Source organism: Ambystoma mexicanum, chromosome 3q (genome assembly GCF_040938575.1).
Source record: "Ambystoma mexicanum isolate Mex_15411 chromosome 3q, UKY_AmexF1_1, whole genome shotgun sequence".
Classification (NCBI taxonomy): Eukaryota; Metazoa; Chordata; class Amphibia; order Caudata; family Ambystomatidae; genus Ambystoma; species Ambystoma mexicanum.
The window spans coordinates 97385823-97404243 of NC_090926.1; the positions used below are offsets into that span (position 1 = coordinate 97385823).

The following is an 18421-nucleotide window of genomic DNA, read 5'->3' on the forward strand; positions in this document are numbered from 1 at the left end:
CACCTGTAGAGCGTATCTCAACCATCCTCAAGCATGCAGTACATATCAATATAAAATGTTGCACAGTTTCACTCTCCGTCCCAGATAGCGGATACTCCCCCTTCCCATAGCCAAGCCGTGTTCTTGTGAATGATGCTAAGGGCAGTATCCAGAAAACTAAAGCGGACAAAAAGTCACCTTTCAAAAGGGGGTGTGATTAGATCAAGATAGGGTTCGTACCCAGGTCTGTTTTGTATAAAATTACTCTGGGAGAGTAATAGCAAATGTTTCAGAAACTTATGTTCCAGGGTATCTAGTGCCCAGTGTTACCATAGCCCCATATCTCTGTGCCTGTGCGCTACTCTAGCCAACAGATTCATGACGGAGCGGACTTGGTTCTAATCGGACGCACATCCAATTACTGTGCGGACATCTCTGAACAACATTGCTCAGATCTATCTAAATGAAAACGGAATAACGCCTGTCGCCGTAGCTGAACCAGCATTGCACTTTTATGCATTGACCCTCATCCTTAAGTTATAAGGCGCTGATGCGGGTTTGGTGATGGTCAGGGTGTCCAACTTGTTCTGGCCACGGAAGCACAGGACTATAGATCATACTGTAATGACTCTCCTGATGAAGACATTGACCTAATCATCTCTTTACGTCGAAACCGGTTGAGAAGACAAATGGCGATGCAACGTGTTGAATAACATCGTTTTGTTCCACCCCATCAGCAGGTCACATGTGGCATAATTATTGTGATTTTCTAACATTCAATGTATATAGAATGTTTGGCATGAATGTGGATAAAGGTGTGAATGATTCACTGTGTATGGAATTTAATGGTATGGCTTTTATAGCTTTTATGTAGTTCTATGCTTTCCTGCAATGCAAATAAAATTTAGAAGTGTGTATTAATATGTGATTGATTCTATTTCCATAAATTATGTATCATGTCAAATACATTTTGATACTTTCTTAAATAACGTCCTTTGGACATTTTTTCAGCATTCTCTGTGGGGTGATGGTGCCATTGCCATGTCTGTTAAAAAATGATTTTGTGGCCTTGCTATATTTTCCCATGATGATACTTAATTTTTCAATCCGGACAGACCACCCCCCATTTTCTTGGAACCTAACACCTAGGTAATCAAAATGCTTAACCTGTTCCAATTTCATTTTGTTTGCTTCGATTAGCAAAGGGCAGTGTTTAGCAAATTGTGTTCTGAATACCATTACCTTTGTTTTATCTGTGGTCTGATCTAACTGCAGTTGTTCACATTTGGACGGAAGAAATTCAGGATGGTTTTGAGTCCTTGTGGGGTGGTCGCAAGGATAACTGCGTCATCCGCGTAAAATAGTGCTGGATATTTCTCTGCAGCCATCCTGGGGCAACCCAAACACCCTCTTAGAAGTGTGTGAATAATTTCCAGAATATACACACTAAAAGCAAGGAAGCCAGCATGCACCCATGTCTCACGCCCTTATCAACATCAAAGTGTGTGTTAGCTCACCACCAAGGCCAAAGCGAACCACGGCTCGGTTCTCAGAGCATAATGACTGGATAATCAAACCTAGCTCTGGGGGAGGAGGTATTTCGAGCTGCTAATATATGCCATAAGATGTTCCAAGAGACTTGAGTCAAAGGCCATCCTGAGATCCAGAAACACAGCGTACAGCTTCATTTTCTGCTGCACAGTGGGTTTCTGGATCAAAAGGAAGAGCCTGCAGCACTGCTCTACTGTCCTCTATTCTTCCAGAAACCGTATTGAAGGTCACTAATTATACTGTTGGAATCTGCCTACTCTTGTAGATAGTTTAAAATGACCCTAGCAAATGTTTTCCCTGTACAATCTTACAGAGAGATTGCCGGATAGTTAGCCCGGGAGTCCCCGCCACCCTTTTTGTATAGCAGAATTATTACACCTTTAACCAGGATGCAGGGACAATCCCCAGGCTAATTATGGCATTGAACATTTGGCACAAAGTAGGCGCTGTGAAGGCATCAGGAAGTAGACACGGACAAATGAATTAAACGTTTGGGATTTACACTTTTATTTTAACAGAAAAATGGTTGGAAAATGCCTAGCTTGCCCTATTCTAAGGTGGGATTTCCCAGCCTAAATAAAACTAAGGATACTCTGTATCAGTAAGTCCACAGCAAATAGCTGTCTGTCTCCAAAACCAATAATTGCCCTCACATCCGTTTGTATACAATGTGTAGGGATGTCAGCTTCCAAATGATGTGTTAAACTAAAAATTCAGAACTTCTTCCAGCTCTTGGTTTTCAAAAGGTTTCCCCTCCCCAAGGTTCAAATAGTTCATAGTGCAAAATGGGGGTCCCTTCCCCAAGCTTTCAAGTCTTTCAACAACTTCAAAACAGTACAATACCTTGGGCTATTTTCCAGCTGATTTGGTTACCTTTCGCCAATTTTATAGAGTTCAGTTCCTTATGTTCAGATCACACAAGATTCCCTTATAATCAATCACAAGCTTCTTTGTGCGTACTTCATGTGGCTTTTCCATAACTGGGTGTACTTGGTCTAGGCGCAGTTGTTAGACCACACGGTCAACTGATTACAGGTCACACAACTGACACACCTTACTTGCTTCTTCATATACACATTGCCAGTGCTTCAGCTTTACAGTGGTGCTTGCTTCAGTCTCATTTTACATCCTCATGATGCTGTATCATTGCTTGTTTTGTCACCATTCACTTGTCGCACTTTCACATACTCTCCAGGTTCTTGCCAATGCTTGTTCACTCAAGTTACACAGTTCCTTTATGGCTCTTGTCAAAGCTTGTTTCTTCAAGCGTACAACTCCTTGATATCCTTATGGCTATTGCCAATGCTTGTTCACTTATATTACACAGTTCCTTTGCGGTTTGTGCCAATGCTTGCTCACTCAAATTACACTGTTCAGTTATGGTTCATTCCAATGCTTGTTCACTCAAATTACACAGTTCCTTTATGCCGTGTGATTTCACAAAGCTGCTTTCTTTCATAACGGTACTTGCTTTTATTTCAGATCACTATTCAAAATACTGGGTTTCTTTCAGTTCGGAAAAGCATGACACAAAGACACAATATGACAAACAATAACATCTTGATTCAAATCATGTGTCCATACTTCAAAATCCCAACATGTTTCTGTCCCAAACACCAAGTCGGTTGGACATTCATCAGGGGATGTCCTCTGCGTATCCATACTCAATTTCTGATTCTTGTATCCTAGGTGAGGTTTACATAAAAACACTTGCAAAACTTATGAAGTTCACATACAAACACTGCTCATTATGCATGGTAAATGCCCTTGTAATTGTAGAATAAATTCCACAGTCCTATTTATTCGGGACCATAATTCATAAAAGCCTCCAATTGGCCTCCGGGCATCACTCCTCCTTAACAATGGCCTCCGCACTCCAGTCACTCTCACCTCCTCTGGTCTCTCGGATGTCCTCCTCAGCCACTGGTCCTTCCCCAACGTTCTAATAGTTCACAGTGCAAAAAAGGATTCCCTTCCCAAAGCTTTCAATCTTTCAACAACTTCAAAACAATACAATTCCTTCGGATATTTCTCAGCTCTTCTGAATTGGTTACTGTTTGCCAATTTCATAGAGTTCAGTTCCTTAAATTCAGATCACACAAGATTTCCTTATAATCAATCACAAGCTTCTATCTCATTGCTTTAAGTGGCTTTTCCATAGATGGGTGTACTCGGTCTGGCTGCAGTTGATGGACCACATGGTCCTCCCGTTACAGGTCACACAACTGACACACGTCACATGTTCTTCTTCATATACACGTTGCCAATGCTTCAGCTTGACAGTGGTGCTTGCTTCATTCTCATTTCACATCCTCATGATGCTATATTATTGCTTGTTTTTCCACCATTCACTTGATGCACTTTCACATCTCCCGGCTCTTGCCAATGATTGTTCACTCAAGTTAAACAGTTCCTTTATGGCTCTTGCCAGTGCTTGTTCTCTCAAGCTGTACAACTCCTTGATATCCTTTTGGCTCTTGCCAATGCTTGTTCACTCAAATTACACAGTTCCTTTATGGCTCTTGCCCGACTGGTTGCCTGGCTACCCTTTGAGCATACGGATACCAGGCTCCTCCATAATCAGTCTCCCCTGCACTGCCTACGGGCCACCGCGCACATAGGGGCTATAACTGTAACCGCTACAGTCCCCTGCATCCCCTGCACCCAGAGCGGTGCTGCCCTGGTTGAACTTGCTCAGAGCATTGCTGCCCTGATCGCACTTCCCCTCCCTTTCACCTCTTCCTGACACTCCTCCTTTTCCATCCCCCCTTCACTCTGGCACTGTCGCTACAAAGCCTAGTAAGATGGTTTGTATTGTCCTCCCCCTGTCTTCCCTCCCTTGTCTTGTCAGGCCTAGAAACACTTGTGTACAGATGCGTTATTAATGACTTATGTCATATCATATATCAATGCTTGGTCACTCAAATTAGACAGTTCCTTTATGCCAGGTGATTTCACAAAACTGCTTTCTTTCATAACGGTACTTTCAACCGTACTTGATTTAATTTGAGTTCAAAATACTGGCTTTCAATCAGATTGTTATTCAATATGCTTTCGGTATTCAAAATACTTTCATTCAGGTCGGTATTCAATATGCTTGCTTTTGCTTTCAATAAGCTTTCAATAAACCAATGTTTTTATTTGTTTACTAAGGCCTCCTGATCGTCATACATGTTTGCTTATAAACAGGGTACATATGTCATTATTATAGAGGGGCAGCCACGGCTACTCCCACTTCTTAATGTTTCCCTTATTGCGCCAAATTCCAAAAATATGGTTAACGGGTCTTCCCACTGGAATTAAATTGGGAACGGATAATGACAGGCGGCCATTGCTAAAGGGACTCCTATTCAAATTGCTAATTCCCAAAGGGGGCCATATGACAGGATTTCGTAGGCCCCCAGAGCAAGATGTACATTGCTTGAATAAGACAACTGGCTTTCCTCTAGCCATATCACTCTCTCTCTCTATTGGGAAGGTGGCGGCATACCACAAGCAGCTATGTCATCGGCCATTGGACTCTCTTGACCCATATTCCGAGTACCTAGAAAAGCCACCTTGTCTTTAATCAGCTTGATTTCATCTGCCAGTTCCCTTACCAGAATTCAGTTTAATTGACTATTGGGTCTTTTATTGCAGTGAGAATTTCCTCCACTTTCAAATTTAGATTGCAAGGCTCGGGCTCAAGCTAGGAGTGGAGGCCTCGGGGCCTGTCTGGCAGCTTGAGTCTTGGGTGTTAATTTCTCTGTTTGGAGCAGGCTTTCTATTTACCCTTTTCTCACAAGTTTGTACTTACCTTTTTTTAATGTCCCCATGAATTAAATCCCCTCACAGGCTCTTTAGTTTCGGGGCCTATATTTGAGAGTACTTCAAATCTGTTTGACAGGGGAACCAGCAAATTGGCCGGCACAGGCACCTTTTCTTTTCCCTATCATTGCTCTGGGTACTTTCCCCCATGGTCAATGCCCCCATTTGCTCCAATGGGACCTAGCTGGGACTTCAGCACCTTCTTTTGGGTGTACATTTTTCTGATGTTGATTGCTGGATTCCCCTCCCTAACCCCAGTACTTTTAACGGGTAAGACATAGTAATCCCCGGCCTCGTGTTCTGGTTTGTGACTAATAACAAAAGGAGCCAGGGCATCCTCTTTGGGTGTCGCCTGTTGGTAGAGCCCTTACCTATGCCATCTAACATTTGTGGGTCAAAAGGGGCTACTGTAACAATACAGTTTAAACTGCTGCCTTTGATAACAATTCGCACACCACCGACTAATCCCTCATCTTTTGGGCACATTTGTTCAGGCAGTCACTACCATCGCTGTCATAAAGTAACCCCTTAATTTCTGTAATTAGGGTGTTCACCTTAATTGGTTTAAACATCTGAGATATGTGTCTATTGTCTTGGTTCTAGTGATATTGCAATGTCTGCTTTCCTTTTGGCCATGTCTTAGCTTTAAATGGTGGAACTCCCACCTACTTCAGGCTGATCAATGCCACACAAACCAGAGGAAAAGCTCCCACAGTACACCACCCAACTCCCCGCTCACCACACCAAAACCAAGCAGTCACAAGCCTCCTCCCCCAGCAGTGAATATATGGGCTCTCACAAACAAAGACTGAAATGTGTGTGCAATTTAAGGAGTTCCTGTGGACCGTCTCCCCCCCCTCACAATCCGTTGGCTTGAATCAAATCCACTGATGGAAATCGGAAAATCAAGAAGTCAGGAGTTGCTCAGAATGGGTGAAGGGCACGTCCGACTGGCTTGTGCGTCATCCATAGTCCAACTCCCCCATACACTGGTACTGGAAGTAGCGCGTACTTGTCAGTGTCAGTGGTGGGGTAGATGTTAATGTTGCACCGATCCCAAGTGAGTTCCAAGAGAGTTCCAAGAAAAGAAACAGGTGCTTTCTGGATGTCAGCCAGTACATTGAGCCCAATCTGGACTCAATCTCACTCTCCCACTAGGCAGTCACAGCAGCTGGCAATTAAGCGCCGGACCCTCTGTCCAACTAAAATCTCTGGCCAGAGCTTGGGTCCGATTAATGAGAAGAATGTCTATCAATATCGTTGTGTGTCCCATGCGCTCACCATTGTCGCGGAACACAGGTGGAGTAGAACACTGCCTGCCATTTTCTGCCTGGGCTTTGCCTCTCTGGGCTGGGAGACAAGGTAATGAAGGCAGCAGCAGTGAAGGGGGCAGGACCCCATCAGTCAGCTAGGTGCAACGGAGCACAACACTGTCTGCCCTTTTCCGCATGGGCTTCGCTGCTCTGGGCTCGAAGACAGGGTCATGAAGGCAGCAGCAGTGAAGGGGGTGAGTGCCCACCAGTCAGCCAGGTGCAAAGAAGCAGAAAACTGCCTGCCCTTTTCCACTGGGGCGTCGCCACTCTGGGCTGGGCGGCAAGGTAATGAAGGAACCATCAGTGAAGGGAGCGGGTCACCACCATTGAGCCAGGTGCAATGGAGCAGAACACCCCCTGCCCTTTTCCACCTGGGCTTCACCGCTATGGGCTAGGAGACAAGGTAATGAAGGCAGCAGCAGTGAAAGAGGCGGGTCCCCACTAGTCAGCCAGGTGCAACTGAGCAACAGAGCAGAACACTGCCTGCACCTTTCCGCCTAGGCATTGCCGCTCTGGGCTGGGACACAAGGTAATGAAGACAGCCGCGGTGAAGGGGCGGGTCCCCACCAGTCAGCTAGGTGCAACAGAGCAACGGAGAAGAACACTGCCTGCCATTTTTCACCTAGACTTATATCTAGGTCTCTCAAACACATAACCAATCACTTGCAAATTATGCAGAACAAAGTGGCCAGACTGATGATGGGCACGCCTACAGACGATATCACATCAGCACTCAAATCCTTGCACTGACCACCTGTGGAGCTGTGGATTTCCTTTAAAACCATATTCCTCTTTGTGGGGTCATAGCCTGGGTGGGCCCCAATAGTTAAAACAGGGATAAACACCAAAATCGCAAATTAAGGATGGTAGAGTTGTTCACCGGCCCTTAAATGAAAAGTTCAACCTTCCCAGGGAACTAAGTGTTTTTGGGTATGTGGGTTATACATAGGTCTCTTTTGGATCTTGAAGCTGCTATCTCCAAGGTAATGTACAAAACTAACAAAGGATCTACGAGAGTCCTCTCGTCCCAGGTTTGTGGGTGTCCTGAACCTTTGTCATCTCAAAGCATCAAATCCTGGTGAACTCACTATTAGTCCTCTTGTTCTGTCACTTGCTCCAATGGTTTACTGTGTTCTTCTCACTTCCTCCTACTGTCTCTCTGTACCGGCCCTTGCAATTGCAGGGACCTGGAGACAGGCAGTGTGTTGGAGGAGGAGCCCTAAACCCAATGGGACCTAGCTGGGACTTCAGCCCTTCCTTTCTGGTCTTTGCATACGTCCATAACCTATCATGTTCTTCCTCTTATCTCTACAACCTACTTTGGGCCATCCTGGCTGATGGAACCTCTTAACGCTGTCTGGCTACTCGGCTACTCTGATGTTTCTAATCATCCTCAAAAGCACTCATACTTCCCTTTGTTCCTTCTCCTTCATCTCACTATCCCTCTTCCATCTCCTCCTCAATATTCCAGTCTACATCTCCTCCAAGCCCTTCTGACGTGGCACTTCTCTCAACAATCTCCAGTAGCATTCTCTCTCAAACATCTCTTACCAACCCCCTTCCTCAAAACTCCCATACAGACTGACTGGGAGCCTCGACTTAAATAGTTGTCTAACCTCTGTTCCTGTGCTGGTCCTTGCTTGAGCATTTGAACCTGTTCTTTCACAACAGGGTTACAGTGGTTACAAGTGATAATATTGCTGATGAAAACATCAAGGGTGACTCGATATATATTTTTTAAAGGCACCAAACACCCTTCCCAACCGATTTTAGGACTGGTGCATTTATGTAAACAAACTCCAGTACTAGAACATTTAGGGAAAGTGTTGAATGATCCCTTTAAAAACAATATCAAGTCACCCTCGATGTTTTCACCAGTGATATCACTGGATACCAGTTACAGCAGGATTGACTGGGTGCTTTGGGCTAAGCTGGACTGGAAGGAGATGGCTGAGAGATATTTTAGAACTCAGGGCCATCTTGGATTCACCTCCTCCTGTAACTGTGGTCCTATAGGCTGCATACAGGCAGCAGCCCTTTGGCATTTTCCTATGTGTGGCATGTATTGGAGCCATCACAGGGCCTTTGGTGATGTACTCCTAGCTGTGTGAGTGTTTGAGGCACAAGTGACTGTGAGGTTTGTGGCCTTCAAACTTTGGGAAGGTCTCACAGCGGTTTAGCAGACGTCAAGAGGCCAGAAGGCCACAGAAGTTCAGGATAGGCAGGATGTTCTCAGGCCAAGAATGGCTCATGTGCTGGCACTGCACACCTCTCAATTGTGCCTGCAGACTAAAGGATTCTAGTTTTAGTAACAGGTTTGGCACCTGCCATTTTGGGGGTTTAAAAATCATAATCTCTTATTAAAAGATGCTATCTATGAGGGATGTTCATGTAAGAGCCCTGGTATGGCTGGGGGTGCAATGTGGGAAGTCTGGCAATCCCACATTTACCTCCTCCAGGTCCAGCATCTGCTAGTTTGGGATGGCACCTGGCCCCTGGGACCACCTCAGTGTTGGTTCCAGAGGTCAAGTAGGGGAACTCCATAACATTCATTCACGAGAAAGTAACACCATAAGCACTGCCTTTTAAGTTCAGCCAGCCCCTTCTCCCTCACTCAGACTCATGCCAAGAAAATAAATGTAAATTGGCAGATAAATGATCATTACTGCAGGTGTCTGTTTATGAAACAAACTCACCAACAATCTGAGGTTTCCTGGACCTCATGCACAGGAGATTACTGAAGCCACTCTTATTCAAGGCAGCCTTTGAACAATCCCTGATGAAATTACCTTAAGGCACACATACACTATGAAGATAAGTTTTGCACAATGTTTTAATCAGTCGGTATCTAATTTAGGGGAATCTTCCACCCACCTCAAACTAGGTACACCCAATTCTCCTTTATTTAATAACGTTTTGAATCTGGACCCTCTAGTTTAATAGAATTGATTCCTTACAGCTTCTCTCCCCTTTCGGACAAGAAACTCACAGGGTTGCACAGAAGGTCTATTTATTAATAAAAATAGAAATAATTGAATTAACTTAAAGATAAACAAATAGTTTCTTCATAAAGGGCCAATGATAAAAAGTAATCAACACATTAGTCACTTCACTTTTCAATGCCACAGTTATGGAAATAGAGACTTTTGTAACACACACTTCACCGTAGGTATCCATGCATTTAATTCACTCCGAGAACACAGACACCATTGATTGAATGCATGAGAGTCCAGGAGGAATCTTTAATTTTCAAAAAACAAATTAGTTAAAACATCCCTGCCTGTCCAATTCTCGGTGCTCCCCTTTATTCAAAACTAGTGTATGAACCGGTATACATGGGCCAAAGAGCAGGTTTTCATTCACACAGGAGAACCACTATATATCCTACAGCAACATCTCCATCTCCCTCTAGCGATGACAACAGGTGAAGCTATGCAAAATGTCACTGTCTCTATATATCCTAAGGCAACTGCTCCCTCTAGCAGATAAACTTTATTTTTTCAAGTATCAAGTTCCCCATTTTTGCACGTTATTTCATGGTACTTGAAATGTTCATCTCAGGCTTTGCCAGTGAGTTTTCGGTGGCTGCAAAACATTGCACATTTAATTTGTGCATGTTTTTTTTCAACTGCTGTGCACAGGCTGCAGCTTAAATATTGTTTTTAAAATGACACCTTGCTCTGCATCTTTTCTCATGAATCAGACTACCCTACAATTGCACATTTGTAGACTCTGACGCCGATCACGTCCAATGGTTCCCCTGCTCCACTGAAACAAATGCACTTACTGTTATTGTAATATTGCTGATGACTTTTATTGCATTTCTCCCCTTCCACCATCGCTGGCCCTTACCTATTCCTGAATGCTCTAAATCCCCTTTTTATCCCCACTGCCATTCCTTCTACATGGTGACTGTTCCCAGTTGGCACTTTCAAAACCACCATAAATAAATATCTCTATATATATATAAAAGTGAAAATGTGTGGGTTTGTGAGTATGTGGCTTCGCGTATGTTCCCTATACAATTCCACACTGTTTCACCAATCTGCACCACATTTTGCACAGTCACCTTTTAGGACCCTCCGGACATTACTGGCCACATCACATCTGGGAACCTCACCCCTTTTCCCCGGATTTCAGGAAAAGTGAACATTTGGGTGTGGGTCTGTGGCTTTGCTTATGTTCCCTATACAATTCCACACCATTTCACCAATCTGCAACACATTGTGCACAGTCACCTGTTAGGACCCTCTGGACAATACTGGTTACATGACATTTGGACACCCCACCCCTTTCTCTGGATTTCAGCAAAAGTCTCTGGTTTTGTGAGTTTGTGACTTTGTGTATGTTCCCTATTCCATTCCACACTGTTTCACCCATATGCACCACATTTTGCACAGTCACCTGTTAGAACACTCTGGACATTACTGGTTACATAACATTTGGACACCCCACCCCTTTCTCTGGATTTCAGCAAAAGTGCACATGTGTGCGTGTGGGTTTGTGGCTTCACATATTTTCCCTGTACAATTCCACACTGTTTCACCAATATGCACCAAAATGTGAAGTGTAACCTGTTAGGACCCTCCGGACAATACTGGCTACTTGACATCTTGACACCCCACCCCTTTTCCCCAGATTTCAGCAAACGTGAACATTTGGTTGTGGGTTTGTGGCTTTGCTTATGTTCCCTATAAAATTCCACACCATGTCACCAATCTGCAACACATTGTGCACAGTCACCTGTTAGGACCCTCTGGACATTACTGGTTAAATGACATTTGGACACCCCACCCCTTTCTCTGGATTTCAGCAAAAGTTTGTGGGTTTGTGACTTTGCATATGTTCGCTATTCCATTCCACACTGTTTCACAAAACTGCACCAAATTTTGCACAGTCACCTCTTAGGACCCTCAGGACATTACTTGCTACATGACATTTGGACACCCCACCCCTTTCTCTGGGTTTGTAGGTCTGTAGCTTCGCATATGTTCCCTATACAATTCCACACTGTTTCACCATTCTGCACCACATTTTGCAGAGTCCCCTGTTAGGGCCCTATTGACATTACTGGTTACATGACATTTGCACACCCCACCCCTTTCCCTGGATTTCAGCAATAGTCAACAATTGTTTGTGGGTTTGTGACTTCGCAAAGCATTGTTCCTTATACAATTTCACACTGTTTCACCAATCTGAACCAAGACTGGGGGTTTTTCCAATGCACATTAGGGAATATTGGATAAAAGATTGCATACGTTTCATAGTAACCTGTCCATTATGACAGTCCCGTTTCAGGCCTAAGTACTCATGATTGCTGTGCCTTACCCTTTAATATTGCCGAAGAATTCCTCGATGACCTTATGGATGTGCAGAATCTCATCCCGGACGAGGGTGATGCACAGAGAGCCCTGAAGTGCCAGCTTCCACAGATCCAGACACTGCGGATTCGTATTTAGGCTGCTATGAGTCAACAAGAATCCAACTGCAAAGAGATGGAAACAGTTTCAACAACCAATCTTTGAGGTATGCTTCTTTTTTTACTAAGTAAGTATATCTATTTTTTGTTTATATCTACATTTCTCAGTTAAAACTGAACAGTGTTCTTTCAAAAGGATTTTAAATGTTAGGAATCATTTAAAGTTTGGCGGGCCTGTCTGCATCCCCCAAATATGCACAGTCCTATCTGGAATTCCACATCCTAAACACTATACAGGAAGATTCTACACTGGAACCATGGCAGGGTGGAATGGACAGAATGCTGTACTTGGGCCTGTCTGCATCCCCCAAATATGCACAGTCCTATCTGGAATTCCACATCCTAAACACTATACAGGAAGATTCTACACTGGAACCATGGCAGGGTGGAATGGACAGAATGCTGTACTTGGCCGGCTCTCAATTGATGTTCATGTAGCAAACCATAGCTGTATCTGTACAACTACTACAGGGCGCCTCAGCCAGGGCACCACTAAGGTTTCACATGTAGGATATGCTGCAATGCATCCTCCTATATTAGTACTTCCTGTCCCATCTTACAATGAGATCCCGCCCCTGAACGCTCCCTAATTCAAATGACCATTGTAATAAGGAGGCATACACCGTAGGTAAGTGAAGATCCTTTAATAGCAACCAGCCTGAGCCCAGCAGTGCTCAGCCTACATAACAGCTCTCCACTTAAACTCATAACCGTTGTTCTTGGACTGTGGAACATTAAACAAATGCAAGCATGGCATCAGAGCAAGAGTGGAATTCTATGAGGTAGAATTCCACTCAAGAGCCATTACACATTATAACACTTCCCCCCCTTACTCAACAAAAGAAACAACCCTGTTGAAGCCACAAACACACACATATGCACACTCACACACCCCCCCCACACACACAGGCAATCACGCATACAGACACACCCAGCCAAACACTAGCCCCAACTAAAGCTACAGAGCCCCCAAATGTAAGAAAACATCAAACTGTGCTAACGAATAATAGCACCCAAAACATAATCTTTATATTTGGAGGGAACCTTCCTCTCCCTGATACAATGAGCATGAGTTAGAGCAGGGTTGGCCGCCCCAGAAGTGGACACCTCACCTTCATCAACCGGAACATTTCCAACATCAGAATCATGCGCAGGAATAGGAATGGAATGTTCCTTAACCTCCTGGAGATCTACAGCCACCCCTCTAACCATGGGCTGCAGGTTAACTGGTTCCTCATTATCTTCCCGGATCGTGGAGCCTTCTAAGGGGGAATCACACCCTACACCAGCATCTTCTGAAACGTCACTAGGCCCACCAGAATCACCACCTGTAGAAACTACTTTCTCTTGGTCCACCACACGCCTGATACTCCATGCAGATCCGTCATCAAGTTTTACATACTCACAACCACGCTTGACCACTTTGCGTGGGTTTAAGTACCTGCTGAGACCTTTGGCTACAAACCCAATCACCAATCTTCACCGAAAGAGGCTTCCTACTGGCCAGTTGCTCAGTCAAAAAATGCCTTTGCTTACAGCAAACTCGTTCCAAAACTCCCTGCATATCCACCTGTGACTGGACACCCCCGCCCAGGGCTGGCACTCTCAATTCGGAGCCCGGTTTCCTCCCCCGCATAGGCTCAAAAGGAGAATGCCCAGTGACAATAGAGGGAGTCAGCCTGTAAGCTTTAAGAGATTCCGACACTACCTTTCCCCACGGAAGACCATTAGCAAGAGCCAACTGGATGGCCGCCTTGATGAAACGAATCCACTAGACCGTTAGCTTGAGGATTATATAGAGCAACCTTATGATGACGTATGCCCAGATCATCCAGAAACTTTTGCATATAATCTGACACAAACTGAGACCCATTGTCGGTCACCAATCCAGCAGGCACACCCTCCCTGTTAAACACTGCAGAGAGAAACCCCACAATCTTCTCAGCAGTAACCGTAGATAAGGCAGTGGCCTCCACCCATCTCGACGTATAGTCCACTACAATGAATCTCAAGTCTCCTCCTAACGAATCTACGGGTCCCATTATGTCCAGCGCTACTTTGGACCAGACTTGACAGGGGACTTCAACAGGATAGACTGGTTGGGGAACTGTAACCTTGCTTTTATCACTGTTGGAACATGCTGCACAATCTTTTACCACATCCTCCACGTCTGTGTCCATACCAGGCCACCAATAATCCTCTCCAAGTCTCCCCTTGGCCATAGACCTGCCCAAATGCCCCTCGTGTGCTAACTCAACAAGTTTCCCTTTAAGGGAACAAGGGGAGACTAACCTCAGACCTCTGGCCACGCCCCATGGACCTTCGGACAATTCTTGCCATACATGCCCATACAGCTTGGACATCTTAGCACTGACAAGACCACCTCTAAGTGCTGCTCTTAATTCGACCAACTCGGGATCCTCTGTACACTCCGCACTCCATTCTGGTTCCGACACAGCGGGCACTAAACTAACCACCAAGGAACATATTTCCCCCACCACACCTGGAGACTCTTCATCAGTGCTAGAATTCGGAAAACGCGACAGGCAATCGGCTACCGCATTTCTAACACCAGGGACATACTCCACCTTGAAATTAAATTCTGTCATATCGCCATCCATCTCATGATCCTAGTAGACGCATGAGATAACCCCTTCGTTGTCAATACATGAACCAACGGCTTGTGGTCAGTACGAAGGGTGTACTCAATTCCCCACATAAAGGTTCGAAAATATTGAGAAGCCCACACAGCAGCAAGAGCTTCTCTTTCTATGACAGCATACCTGCCCTCAGCCTCTCGGAGCACTCTCGATGCAAAGGCTATGGGACGAAGTTCTCCCTCAACCCTTTGTTCCAGTACAGCACCTATGCCATACTCACTTGCATCCACAGTTAGATACGTTTTTCTGACAGGGGAAAAAGAACTCAAGGATGGAGCCCGCTCAATTTCTTCTTTCAACTTGGGAAATTCCGCCTGACACTGATCAGACCACACAAAATGCACGCCCTTCTTTAATAATGACCTCATACCTACTGTCTTATCAGCATAAGAAGGTACGAACCTGCTGTAATATTCGGCGAGCCCCATGAACGATCTCAACTGCTCTTTATTAGCCGGGGACGATGCATCGCTCAATGCCCTCACTAACTCAATCTTAGGGTGAATACCCTTGGCATCCAGAGAGTGTCCCAAATAAGTCACACTGCGGGTGACACCCACCTGCATTGGCTAAGTTTGACCGTGAGACCACAATTTTTCAGAACATTCATCACCTCTAGAACTCTATGATCATGCTCAACTTGAGACTCACCCCACACCAGAATATCATCTTGAAAACATTCCACTCCGCGTATACCTGCAAAGAGTTTCTGCATTGTCCTCTGAAAAACAGTGGCAGCAGAGGCCAAACCAAAGGGTATTCTACAAAAACAGAATGCGCCAAAGGGAGTGACGAAAGATGTAAGGCGGCGGGAGTCCACATGCAGATCTATTTGATGATATGCGGATGACAAGTCAAATGTCACCGTAGGTAAGTAAAGATCCTTTAATAGCAACCAGCCTGAGCCCAGCAGTGCTCAGCCTACATTAAAGCTCTCCACTTAAACTCATAACCGTTGTTCTCGGAATGTGGAACATTAAACAAATGCAATCATGACATCAGAGCAAGAGTGGAATTCTACAAGTTAGAATTCCACTCAAGAGCCATTACACATTATAACAACCATCTCTACCCTGCATCTGACCCCCACCTCCAACCTCTATCTGTCAATGTAAATATCTACCTGGCTTTGCCCCAGAGCTATAACGAGAGCCTAACTCCCTCCGACATAAGTTCTTCAAGCATCCATTTTACTTTGCTGCCCTCAACTCAAACCCAAAAGATGTTTACCCACGGTTACATTCACAATCAAAAGACACTAAATCACTTGCACACTTGCAAGTCTAAAAATCAATGCTTCTGAGGCACTGGAAACCTACAAGCTACCTCTCACCACTTTCAATTCTGCCCTAAGCTCAGCAGAGACTAAGGGGCTGATTCATGGAATTATTTGCGCCGAAAAACGGTGATTTGTGCACCATTCTGCCCTGCAAATCCCTGTTTAACAAATGGGGATTTGCGGGCAGAATGGCGCACAAATCCCCGTTTTTCAGTGCAAATAATTCCATGTATCAGCCCCCTAAATGTTCAGCATCTCCCTGATAATTACGTAGGGCCTGCTATCCCGATAATCCCCACATAGGCTGGCAGGCATGAGTCATTTCCATGTCAGGATTGTGGCAAGAATTAATTTCACCCATCACTGCACGCCAGCAAACGGAGGAGAGGGGGGGGGGCTATAAATAACTGTGAAATACATGTGGAAGCACCCTGCCAAAAGTCAGCTTCGGTCGTCCACAACAAAGACTTGGTGCATACACTGGACGTGTTAGCAGGTTGCAGTGTACTCATAGCAGTGTACTCACAGCAGTGTACTCATAGCGTACACATTTCCTGCAGTCTGGGGGCCTCATTACACGGACGGCGGTAAGGGTTAAACCCTTACCGCCTTACTACGAGGTCCCTTTGCGGGTTGGTACTTTAACGCCTGCTGTTTAGCAGGCATTAAAAACCAAACCGCAAAGGGACCAGGGTGCTAATGACGGTACCGCAATTTGCGGCACCGTAATTAGCGCCTTCCCCATTCCCGTAGAGACCTTTGGGGAAAAAATGGGAATGGGGAAGGGCAATGGGGGATGGGGGAATTACCGCCCCGCCAACCTTGGAATAGGGCAGTAATTCCCCTTTTCTCCAAGGCGGTACCGGTATTTTACCGGCATGGACGAAGGTGCTAATAGCACCTTGGTCCTCCGCCTACCGTGTAATGAGGCCCTGGGTCTCGTATGTGTGCATTACACCCATGAACCCAAAAGGCCACCCTAGAGCTTGTGAGAGGGAGATTGGTCTGAAAAAGAAGAATGAAGGGAATGTAAAGGCTGGGGGTTAAATGTCTTACCTATGATCCATCGCTCCATGATCTCCAATGACAGGAATTCACAGAGCATCTGAAAAAACAGGGAGGCATGGTCAACTCTTTGCATGATAACGCTTCATCAATGGGTTTATTTCATTGTTTATTTTTGAGTTTTAAAATTAACTAAATCACGGGTGTGCCGCTTCAAAGCAACTGGAGAAACCAAAAATGGCCATCGGGTACAAGACAAAGGTGTGACATAAATACAAGGAAGAGTTAGCGTGTGATAAGTTACCCCACCTATGTAGTCTGCTTAGCTACAATTGGTATCAAAGCTTTGAACTAGCGTTTCGGTTGCATGGTGTGGTTGATGTTTTTCCTAAGGCACCATCGGTTACAGAAATGCTTGTGCTTGCAGGACATTCATAATACAACCAACATAAAACAAGTGGAAGTAGGAACAATCCCTACAGCCCCCTACCAGCACTTGACTCCTAGTGTCTGCCCTTAACTTGGCAATTGCCACTAGCTGGCCGCACTTCTTATTTGTTGCCCTTATTTATTTTATATATTTATCTTTATTTATTTTTTACGGTTATCTTATGTACTCCACTGACCCCTCACCCTTCCCCCGCACTTCTCCCCTTCCCCCCTCCCCTGCACGTGCATAATCTCAATATCACCTGGACTTGTAAGAGCAATGTCTCTGTCTTCCCTCTTTTCCCCCTCCCTTGCCTTGTCACACCTTGAAACACTTGTGTATAGGCGCATCATAAATGCCATATCATATCATAACAAGTCAAGTGGAATTTTACAGAGCCATAGCAGGCAAATTCGAGGTTATCAGCTAATGGCTAAATGTGGCTGTGGAGTGGGGGTGCTAGTCATAAGGTATAAGAGTCACGGGAGGGGGAACGTTAATTGGTTAACATGCGCAGGCTTATCTGAACCATATCTTCTGTTCATGGAGCCATATTTTCACATTTATTTCGATCTGCGTCTGTCTTTGGCACACCCTTTGATTTGCAATATAGAGGCCTGCTGCATGCTGGCTAGTTGTGGGGGGAGGAATATTTTCCTGTGAGGCACACATGGATTCAATTAGGGAGAATCATTGGGAAAGTATACTTCTATAGAAAACAATACTCTGTGTATTTCATGCACAGTGTCACTGGACAATAACCGAATACATTAATTTTGCAATATTTAGGCAAACCTCAAGATGAGGAAATACAAAAAAGAACTGAGATGAATGGCTGTCTTTTACATGTGAAATGAAATCCCCGGAAGCGGTTTGTCCTATCAGTTGTTTAGTTAATGACATTTGTAAAAAAAAAAT

The 18421-nt window shown here is 44.9% G+C and overlaps 1 protein-coding gene across 1 annotated transcript in view; it reads right to left on the bottom strand.

Annotated features, from left to right (window-relative positions):
- Positions 1–18421, bottom strand: part of NCKAP1L (NCK associated protein 1 like) — a 2015530-nt gene that overhangs the window by 1677902 nt on the left and 319207 nt on the right. The window contains exons 8-9 of the mRNA XM_069653209.1: positions 17125–17173; positions 11979–12135 (exon numbers count right to left, since the gene is read on the bottom strand). Coding sequence (XP_069509310.1) covers positions 11979–12135; positions 17125–17173 — 206 coding nt within the window. The remainder of the gene's footprint in view (positions 1–11978; positions 12136–17124; positions 17174–18421) is intronic.